Source organism: Malus sylvestris, chromosome 7, assembly GCF_916048215.2.
Source record: "Malus sylvestris chromosome 7, drMalSylv7.2, whole genome shotgun sequence".
Taxonomy (NCBI): Eukaryota; Viridiplantae; Streptophyta; class Magnoliopsida; order Rosales; family Rosaceae; genus Malus; species Malus sylvestris.
The window spans coordinates 3,677,482-3,688,836 of record NC_062266.1 but is presented as its reverse complement, the minus strand read 5'-3'; the positions used below and the strand labels follow the sequence as shown (position 1 = coordinate 3,688,836).

General features: G+C 39.1%; 1 protein-coding gene across 1 annotated transcript; it reads right to left on the bottom strand.

Moving 5' to 3' along the window:
- Nucleotides 1-3,142: 3,142 nt before the first annotated feature.
- LOC126627999 (squalene monooxygenase SE1-like) lies at nucleotides 3,143-6,221 on the bottom strand. The gene is made up of 7 exons (XM_050297580.1): nucleotides 5,920-6,221; nucleotides 4,995-5,284; nucleotides 4,720-4,888; nucleotides 4,396-4,614; nucleotides 4,032-4,307; nucleotides 3,606-3,884; nucleotides 3,143-3,493 (listed from the first exon to the last, which is right to left on the bottom strand). The coding sequence occupies exons 1-7, from the start codon at nucleotides 6,136-6,138 to the stop codon at nucleotides 3,356-3,358; spliced, it is 1,590 nt and encodes a 529-aa protein (XP_050153537.1). The 5' UTR covers nucleotides 6,139-6,221; the 3' UTR covers nucleotides 3,143-3,355.
- Nucleotides 6,222-11,355: the final 5,134 nt, after the last annotated feature.

Genomic DNA, 11,355 nt, shown 5'->3' with positions numbered 1-11,355 from the left:
TCAGAAGTGATAGGGGTGGAGAATATACATCTCTAGAGTTTTCAAGGTTCTGTGAAGATATGGGATTAGAAAGGCAATTGACTGTTGCCTACTCTCCGCAACAAAATGGTGTTGCAGAGAGAAAGAATAGGACAATAATTGAAATGGCAAGAACTATGATGATTGAAAAGAAGATTCCTTTGAAGTTTTGGGCTGAAGCTGTCAACACAACTGTGTATCTGCAAAACCGATGTCCAACAAGTGCTCTGAACAACATAACTCCATTTGAGGCATTTAGTGGGAGGAAGCCAGGTGTCAAACATTTGAAGATATTTGGTTCCATGTGTTATATTCACATTCCTTCACAGAAAAGACACAAACTGGAGGAAACTGGTGAGAAGGGAGTATTCGTTGGATATGGAAATTGTGAAAAAGGATATAGAATCTTCAACTTGAGAACTCAAAAGGTTGAACTATCAAGAAGTGTAATCTTTGATGAGAAAGTAATATGGGACTGGGAAACTAATGAATCAGTTCAAGTTCCTAGTCCTTGGAATGATGAAAGAAGCTCAAGGATATCTGAATTTGATCCAAATTCAAGTGATTCACCTCAGTCAATGCAATCTCCTCTGAGATCACAATCAACTGGAGATCTGCAAGTATCTCAAGAACCTGGTTCACTTGGTTCTCCAGTTCCAATCTCTGGAAGTTATGATCATACTCCACAAAAATGGAAGAGTTTGAGTGAAGTATATGCTCAATGCAACATGAGCATCATTGAACCTGAAGATTTCAGTGAGGCAGTCAAAGATGATGCTTGGAAAAAGGCTATGACAGAAGAAATATTGATGATTGAAAAGAATTCCACGTGGGAATTAGTTGACAGACCTAGTAGTAAACCTATTGTGGGTGTGAAGTGGGTATACAAAACAAAGCTGAATCTTGATGGCTCCATTCAAAAACACAAGGCAAGACTTGTAGCCAAAGGTTACACACAGAAACCAGGGATTGATTTTAATGAAACCTTTGCTCCAGTGGCAAGGTTAGATACTATTAGAACACTCATTGCACTAGCTGCACAGAAAGGTTGGAAACTGTGGCAATTAGATGTTAAATCATCCTTCCTGAATGGTGTTCTTGAGGAGGAGGTATATGTTGATCAACCTGATGGTTTTGTGATTAAAGGGGCTGAAGACAAGGTTTATAGGCTGAGAAAGGCTCTCTATGGTCTAAAACAAGCACCAAGGGCCTGGTACAGTGAAATAGACACATATTTAATTCACTGTGGATTTCACAAAAGCTCAAGTGAAGCAACTTTATATGTGAGAAGCAAGGAAGGTGTTGGTACCTTGATCGTGTCAATCTATGTTGATGACATTGTGTACACAGGGAGCAATGCAGAAATGATGGAAGAATTCAAAGCTGAAATGATGTGCAAATATGAGATGTCAGATTTGGGTTTACTTCATCACTTTCTTGGAATGGGGGTAACTCAAACTGAAGGGAGTATATTTATACATCAGAAAAAATATGCTCTAACTCTTTTGGATAAATTTGGGCTCAAAGATTGCAAACCAGTGAGCACTCCATTGGTTGCAACTGATAAACTGAGAAGAGAAGATGGAAGTGAACCTGCAGATGAGTGTGAATATAGGAAAATAGTTGGAAGTATTCTGTATTTAACAGCAACTAGACCAGATATTATGTTCTCTGCTAGTGTACTTGCACGATTTATGCACAAGCCTACCAAGAAACATTATGGAGCTGCTAAACGAGTCCTAAGGTACATTCAAGGAACAATTGACTTTGGAATTGAATATTTGAATGGAAAATCTGCTTTGCTTATTGGATATTGCGATAGTGACTGGAGTGGATCTGAGGAGGATATGAAAAGCACCTCAGGGTATGCTTTTTCATTTGGAAGTGGGGCATTCTCATGGGCTTCAGTCAAGCAGCATAGTGTAGCTATTTCAACTGCAGAAGCAGAGTATGTTAGTGCAGCTGAAGCAGCATCACAGGCCATTTGGCTTAGGTTTGTGCTCAAGGACTTTGGAGAAGAGCAAGCTGCAGCAACATCGCTATTCTATGACAACACTTCAACTATAGCTATGTCTAAGAATCCTGTGTTCCATCAAAGAACCAAGCATATTGGCAGGAAGTTTCACTTTATTCGAGATGCAATTCAAGAAGGTACCATTGATCTGATTTACTACAAGAGTGAAGAACAAATTGCAGACATCTTTACCAAGGCTCTTCCCGAAGACAGATTCAACAACTTGAGAAGTTTACTGGGTGTGAAATCAGTTAACAATTTAGAAGGGAGTGTTGAAAAGTAAATTGCTTACTAATTTCAAGTTAGTAAATGATTTACTTATCTATTTTATCTTTGTTCTATTGAGTAGCTGTTTTATGATGTGATGACTTGTGCTCATATGCCAAGTGTATGGTCTTAGATCAGGACTCTTTTTCAATGGCTCATATGCTTTGTTCTGCCATGTGTCAAAATCACATTGGCTCATGTAATTGAACGGATATGATGTCTGATGTAAAAGAAAGGAATGTATATGAATGAAATGTTGCTCTCTGCATAGTAACAGAGTTGCAGTTGTGAAAAACCTTGCCTCTCACTCTCTCTGTTTTTTCAGCTTCCTCTAAAATCCAATTCCTGAATATATCAGCTTACTAAAAACTTAACAGTTTCCAGAATTTTAAACTATTTCTAAAACGTATTGATATAGTTTCATAGCTGGCAAACAATGACACCAATTTTCCCTTTGGCCAACCCCACTGTCGCATAATTACCTTCAAATGCTGCACTCTCTCCCAAACCCAGCAACCTTGGAACGTTCACGCTAATTCTCACCCTAGTTGGAATAATCATGATGTTGTATCGTTTACCAGAAGGATTTTCCCAGCCTACAAATCATGCTAAGATTTCAAAGGTCAATCTTGTGTGGCAGAAATGCACCATGTTTTATTTTTAGTTCCTGGCAATTAGTTGATGAACTTTGGTCACGTTCTTTCCGTACTAGTAGACGACGCAAGTAAACTACGGTAAATCAGAAGAAACAAAATGTTATACCAGCAAATTGCGGAAGCAGGCACTGTAAGGGTAGAGAAGGAGTTGTCAGATGTTTGAAGACTTGATGAGTACTAGTGCTAATTAAATAAAAAATTTTAAAAATGTAGATTATATACGAACTACAACAGTTAGATACAAGTTTCTTATGGAATCCTGTTCCCTATTGCAGAACAACCAACGCTAAAAACAATTGAGAACAATAATTTCTCTGCTTTTCTTCTAATTTCAGCAATACCCTCACCTTTGTGGTGGTAAAACCTAATATGATACAAGTATTTTGCTTTGCTTTTTTTCTTAACATACATGCTTCGTGCTTCTTTTGATTCGTCTGTGAACTGGAGGAACTCTGTAATATGCTGGGATTGTTGCAGAAAAGAACATCTGTCTAACTCCTTCGGCTTTAATAATCGGGAATATGATTCCTGATGCACTCTGGAAATTGAAAACCAAAAGATTAGTTAGCAATTCATGTTTGTATTGTTCGTAATATGACTAATGTAACAAACTTGCAGATGAGACAGTACTGGGAAAATAAGTAACATACCAAGATCAATCTAGCCCCCAACCACATCCGTTTTGGTGTCGGGAATGGAATCATTAAGCGGCCGACTCCATAGACAGCCACAGCAAAGAAATGGAGAAACAGGTTGATCGGACGAGGGTTAAGACCAGAGAGTAGAGATATTGGTCCATTTGAACAGATGCCTCCAAGGCTCAAATAGTCAAAACATGCTTCACGCATTTCTTGTCTTGCGGGGTCAGGCGATGCACAAAACACCTTGTAAAGGGCACCGGCTAATGTGTTTATGGTAGATGACACAGGCTGCAATGAAAATTAACCAATGCCATCAAACACATTTTCACAGGCGTGATATATGATGTGTTATAGTGTCAGATCGAATAACATAACATGTCAGACTGTCTTATAAGTGAAAATTTTCTTTTACATATCGAGAATATTGATACATACCTTGCGGAGTGTGTAGAATGATTCGAGATAAGCACACACGGCAGGTGCGTCGTTGAAATCACTTAGTGGTCTCAGAAGATCCCTGAGAAGAACAATGTCAGAAAGAGCCACAGTCATTCCTCCGCCGGTTAAAGGATGTCTCATGTTGAAAGCATCCCCCAGTAAAATTGCACCAGGAGTGGGCTGTGGAGCAGCCGGCATGCTTTTGTTTTGCATTGTTCTGATGATTCCTTTATCAACCGCTGCTAGAAAAGCCTTTAAGAGCTGATGGGGAACCTGAAACAGCACATTCCTCATATTAGTCCCTTTCCATCTAAATGACATGAAATTGAAACTTACTAAAGTCAAGCAAAGTAATAGATACCTGAGGAGCCACGACAGTTTTCAAATACCAAGCCATTTCGCCGTTAGCTACTGAAGGTACTTTTGTGCCAGGAACATCTACAAAACAACGAACCTCGGTACTACTGATAGGATAAAACAGAATGGGTGAAGGGTCTCCCATAATCACATGTCCATGATTTGCATGAGGAAGCTCACAGTTCTCCAAGATCAATCCGACGAAGCAGGAAGGATTTTCAATCTACAGTATATAGACAAGTTAGTTTTGTTGGTCTCATGAAAGTGCAAACATTTCCATGCTAAAATATAAACGAAAGCTCGAGTTTCTAAAGATGCAATAAATTACATTTGGAGTAGAAATAGAGCGACGCAGATTTGAAAAGCATCCATCGCACACTATTGTTAGCGGAGCATATGTTCTCATCTCCTCTCCGGCCTTGTTCTTGTACATCACTCCTTTGACGGTGCCCTTTTCTTCGAGTAGTGTTGTCACTGTTCCTTGTTCCAATTTCACACTGGAGAAAAAAAAAATAGGGGAGACATGAGTACCGGTACAAATGAAATTACATCGAACAAGATTATCTTCTTATCATATTCCAAAGGAGAATGGAATTTAAGTACTTTGGAAGAGTTGCAGCCCTTTCGCGCATCCTTTGGATGAAACGCCCATTGTGGAAACTTCTCCCAGCGATATCTGAACTGTATGTTTCCAAGGGATAAGACAGTTTCGTGTCATTGCCATTTTTGTAAAGAGCATAACCAAACACTTTCTGAGCATCAATGGACTCATTAGCACAATCTTCAAGACCTAATTCAATCAACTTGAGATAGCCTCCAGGCTGCAATAGTTCACCAACAATTCTGTCTGGCTCGTTGAGGTCCCTTTCGATCACATGTACACGACGTCCTTCCTATATTTATTTAACAAAAAGCAAAACTCATGGTTATTTACTCAGTCTAGTCATAACTAACGATATTTATAACCGTCCGCACCGGAAACAGCCAAAGTTTTTCAGTGTGGACTAGATTAATATTGTTTGGACTGCACTATTGGAATTAGCTCCCAACATAGGAAAATCAAATAGAAGAGAACAAAGAAATTAGCTATATTAAAATTATGATTAGTTTATTATTCTCTTAAGCTAATTTTAGTGAGAAACATTTAAAAGCACGTATTGAAAACATGGAGAACAAGTATATAATAAGTGTTAATTCAAGTATTCAACAAGTCTCTTATAGTTTATTGGAAAAATAAAATGTAAAATGAAAGTTATCTATTTTCTGTCTAAGTGAGAGTGGCGACCCAAACGGATTCCTAGACAAGTCTAGACACTCTTTCTTAATTTTCAAACGCCCAGGAATTAATCTGGTGTTGGGCCCTGCCTAGGCGGTGTTGGGCGGAAATTTTTGGAACAATGTTTCTATTGAACATTCATTCATTCATTCATTCATCTTGTTTTTTGTGAAAAATAAAAATAATTAACTAGAATACTTTGGAACTTGACCATAAACTGATGATGAAGATAAAGAGAGATATAATGATCACCTTGCCGAGAGTGTATGCAAGAGCAGCACCAGCAACTCCAGCACCAACAATGACAACGTCCGTACTTTTCTCAGTCTCGGGCGCAAGAAAAACACCGGTTGCCGACACGTTTGCAACACCGTCCTTCTTCTTTTCGCTGAAAGTGGTGTTTATGATGAAGAAGAAAACAGAACTCAACAGAGAAACCAAGACACCAGCAAGAACATACTCGTAAACCATACTTGATTAATATTTTTCTTTAATTTCTTTTTGCTGTGATTTGTAATCTGTGAAAGTGCTCGATGCTTATGATTGTTATGAAACAGCAATGGAGACTGAATGCGCTTATATAGAGATTTTTAAGTATTGTTGTTGGGCAAAGGATGAAGCTTCTGCGTAGGCGCCTACCATGACTGCTTTGCTGATAGGTATGTGGGAATAAGTTAGCAGAAATAATTAAATGTAGGAAATAAAACAGATTTTTTATTTTATTTTTATAAGCTAAAAGAGGTTCACGCATGATTAAATAAGCTGTCATACTTTTGTTTTTTATATTTGTACGTATAATATTCGATTAAATATGGAGAGTGGAGACATTAGACATGAGAGCAGCGGGGAAGTTGGGTCAAGTTATAAGTGGAGGACCGTGGACTGACTATGGACCGTGGAGCAGTACTTTGTCAAAGTACTCGCTAATAAAATATTTATCATGACATTTTATTTATCTTTTATCTGTGGAGTTTGTTGGAGTCAATTTATCTTTTATTTGTGAAATTTGTCGGAGTCGATTTCTCACAAGCTCAATGGAATGACTTGGACAACGTGCAACTAAAGGATGAAATTTAATTTAAGGCAGATTACTTATCAGTAATAGAGAATTAAGAATTGGATATTCTAGTGGAAATATGAAGGAATAATAAACTAATTAGGCCGAGAGTTGAAACCGATAACAAAATGAATTAACACCTAGTGATGAAGTGAAATTTAAACATTGTTTCAATCCTATGTCACACCAGAAGTTTATGACACGCTTCGACCCTGATATTCCCCGAATACCAGGATAGACACGTGTTGGCCGACATCCGAGGGTGACGAAAGCCATTAATTGATACAAAAGCTAAGAATAAGAAATAAAGACGGGTTATGAATTTAAAATACCATGAATTAATAATTTAGGAACGTGTTCAGAACATACAAATAAACCTAATCACTAAAAATAATTGAGATAAAATTGAATGAATAAAGAAGTGAGTCCTATATTCGAGAGGATCCGAAGATGCTGCTACGAAAGTGTCTTGACGCCGAGATTAGGTGCCTTGATTCTAAGTCCTGAATGGGGGCGCAAAACAAAGGTGAGTGGACCAAGTTTATATATATCATAATAATAAAACAGTTATCAAAGTAATAACCCCCACAGTTTATATAATGAAAACTACTAGCATAATAAGTGATGGATTTAAATCAAAATCCTAGCATGCCAAAATATCTCGAAAGTCACATCGCAGAAACGCATCGCGGAAATCAAAACAGTAAATGCATCATAAATCGTCTCGTAAGCGCGGTGTGCTGCTAGTAAGATCACCGAATAAATATAACTCCCGGCCCAATGCCTGCTCCATGGTCTCTACGCCCGTAGCCAGAGATTACCAACTCCCGGCCCAATACCTGCTCCATGTCCCTCAGCCCGTAGCTAGGGATTATTTCTCCCGGCCTAAATGCCAACACCAGTTCCTCGCCCTAGGCGGCATAGTGTCTACTAGGTACGCACAAATATTTACGTCTCTCATAAATAACCACTTCAGAGCATAGGTTACCGATCATCGTCTACACTATAAAGAGGGGTTCAAAAACATGTTCTAGCATCCTATCGTCATCTATCAGATAGTCTACCAGTTTATGGTTTTAATAGAAAATACGATATATTAAAATATAGCTCAATATAGGCTAACAAATAATTCCTCACCAAAACACGAGACGATAATCAATATATTAAATCATCAGGCTTCACATAAATCAAATCATAAATTCGTAGGCATGCAAATCATTTATGCAATTAAATTATCAAATCATGTAATTTTAGAAGGGGTCCACTCACAGTACTTAGTTGCCAAAAGCTGCGCCACTAGCGAAGACGGAAACGTCACAATAATTGTCCCTAAGCACATAAAGAGTCTAATAAATAAAACTATATAATAGCAATTGAATTTGGGAAAACGGACATTGGAAACGGATTTAGAACGTCGAATTACCCTAAGAAAGGTCCCAGACGAAAACCCGAAAAGTCAACCCTAAAGTCAACGTTGACCGGGGTTCAACGGTCAATTTAGGTCTAATGGTGTTTAGGCTTGAAATCCGGACTAGGGTTTAGGTTAAATAGGATTAGGATTTATTGGGTTTTGGAATTCTAAGGCTTGTTGGGTTAAAAGGGTTTTAGGGTGAAAATTGGGGTTTGGGCTTTAGCCCAAACACACACATACTACAAATACACAGACACACACACACGGGCTGCACAAAGGCAGGCCCTCACTATACACACACATACACACAAAGGCCCTAAGGCCTTATTAAAAGGGCTGGGCTTAGAGCCCCTTAACCAAAAACCGGCCCAAGGCCATTCTAAATAAGGCCTGAGGCCTTTGGGTTTTAAAACACATAACTAAAAATAAAAAGGATGTGGGCTGGGGTACTGGGTTCGTCCAAAACGGGCTAAGGCCAGTGGTGTTCTAAATGGCCTGAAAGGCATGGGGTTTTGCAGAAGAAGAAGGCCGGAAATTCGGCCGGAAAACCACCCAACTTTAAACGGCTATAACTTTGTCACTACTCAACGAAATCAAGCGAGACAAAAACAAAAGTTGTAGCCCTCGAAGAGACAAAGAGAATGGTAGCTCACAAAACGTCTAACTCGCTGTGGTTTGGCCGGAAGCCGTCGGACTCGCCGGAAACTGGGTAAGATTCAAATGAGTATAACTTCTTCAATACTCAACGAAATTGAGTGAAACAAAAAGGAAAGTTGTAGTACTCAGGGAGACGAAGAGATTAATACTTACACGCCGGCCAACTCACCGTGGTTTGGCCAGAAATGGCCTCAAAAGGGGCGGTGCTCGCCGGAGCTCGTGTACGGGGCTTCGTGGTTCGACTTTCAAGATGCCAAGACTATGGTTGAGTTCGTAGTGACGAGATAAAGACGATGGTGATGATTGTTGGTAAGAAAAACTCTCGGAGGGGTTGAGATAGAGAGAGCCAAGAGAGCGATGGGGAGGGAGTTGCGGAAGAGGTGAAGGAGAATAGAGAACTGAGAGAAGAGAGAGGGAGACCAGAAAACATAAAATAAAACAAAGTGGACCCCACGGGCTCACCAATTAAGGACTAAACAAATTTTAAAATATAAAAAGGGGGTTGGGGTGTTTCAATTTACCACCCTTATAAAAATTTCATCCTCGAAATTTAAAATAACATACTACACTGAAAAACTCGAAAATACGAAAAAAGATACACATATATATACGTAACGAAGAAATCAAATCAGAGCGGTTGCACAAAAGGAAAAATGTCATCCCGTCGCGATCGGGTTGCAATGATTCCATCTTCCGTGCCTCCATAACGCCAAAATAGATATGTACTAGAATATAGTTCAAAAACTCAAATCAACTTAAAAATGAAAATAGAAATACTTTTCCAAAAACATTTGTAACGCCAAAACAATTAACTAGAGTAAATGAAGTTAAAATACTTATACTGAAAACCAAAACTGAAAAATAAGAGTGGGTCTTGACAAAGCATGCGAAACATCACGTACTCCGAGAATAGATGTATCTTTGGGTCGAGTCCCAAGAATAACAATTCTGAATCTGCATCAGCTGCTGTAGACGAATCTTCTTGTCCACTTGCTTAACGAACCCAACAGATAAGCTATTGATATACCGGTCGGCCGCCAGTGATATCGATCACACATTTGTTGTCTCTATAAGCAAGTAGTAATTCCCTGAGGTTGCACAATTTTACACGTCGTAAATTCGATCCTCTGAATACAAGCTTGCACAACTCCTCTAACAACCAATGTTACATGTAGAAACTTTAGTACCATGTCGCAACAGTACCATACCCAAACCAAATAAAATAGAAACTGCCGTCGTAAAACTCTATCCAGCACCAAGCATCATATTCTCCTTGGTTCTTCCAAATGTGACCAACTACTCCAGAATTTTGCCAATAAATAACCCATTTGAAAACTGTACCTTGGGATTCAAGAGAAGTGGCTACCATGTTAGTAGTAGACCCAAAAGCTCGAATCAAGCAAGCAGAAAACGAGAAGTTATCTTCTTCAACACGCAGTATCTATTGGAAATTGTTGTAGTGCTCAATCCACCTCTCCATTTTTGCTTAGTTGCAGATTTCAAGTCAAACAAGATCAAAGTTGATGGAAAGAAAAACGACTCGCAAATGGTCAACCTAAAAACAAAAGAGAGTACACACCTTTCGAGATAAGTGTAAAGATTATCCAATTCTCACTTCGACCGTCCTGTAGTGCCATCTCAGAATGCACCAAGCAGATCAGCTAGAAATATTTTAACAACCACGTACTCACAACAATAAGGTTCAGAAGTGAAGTAGTGGAAATATGCGTCGAGACGAACACATATCGTTGGAAAATAACCGATGTGATGCCTATGAATTCTAGTAAGATGGTGATACAATATGCTGACCTTCTGCACCAAAATCTTCACCAGTCTCTTACCAAAGGACAACTCAAACTTCACACCCACGATGAACTCTTTATGATAAGTCTGGTAAGCTTGTGAAAAGATTATGCTCCCAACATTCTTGTCCAAATCGATAAGAATTGGGTGCACACTTCTGCCGAATCGATCGATTGTGAATTCCTCACTAATTAGGCGAGAGACCATGTCGAGAAGGCTAAAAGGGGCCTCAAAAGGGGCGGTGCTCGCCGGAGCTCGTGTACGGGGCTTCGTGGTTCAACTTTCAAGATGCCAAGACTATGGTTGAGTTCGTAGCGGCGAGATAAAGACGATGGTGATGATTGTTGGTAAGTAAAACTCTCGGAGGGGTTGAGATAGAGAGAGCCGAGAGAGTGAGGGGAAGGGAGTTGCGGAAGAGGTGAGGGAGAAGAGAGAACTGAGAGAAGAGAGAGGGAGACCAGAAAACATAAAATAAAACAAGGTGGGCCCCACGGGCTCACCAATTAAGGACTAAACAAATTTTAAAATATAAAAAGGGGGTTGGGGTGTTTCAGTTTAGGAAATTAAATAAAGACACGAGTACACAAAAATTTGTGGGCAAACTATATTTTACTCTTTAAGTTCAAGTGTGATTTTCAAATTGGGCCATTAAGTTTTTACTTTTTCACATTACACCCTAAAGTTTTAAAACTGTATTAGTTATGTCATTTGTATAACGAATTATTTGAATCCCTCATTCAGTTGATGACACGATGAGTGT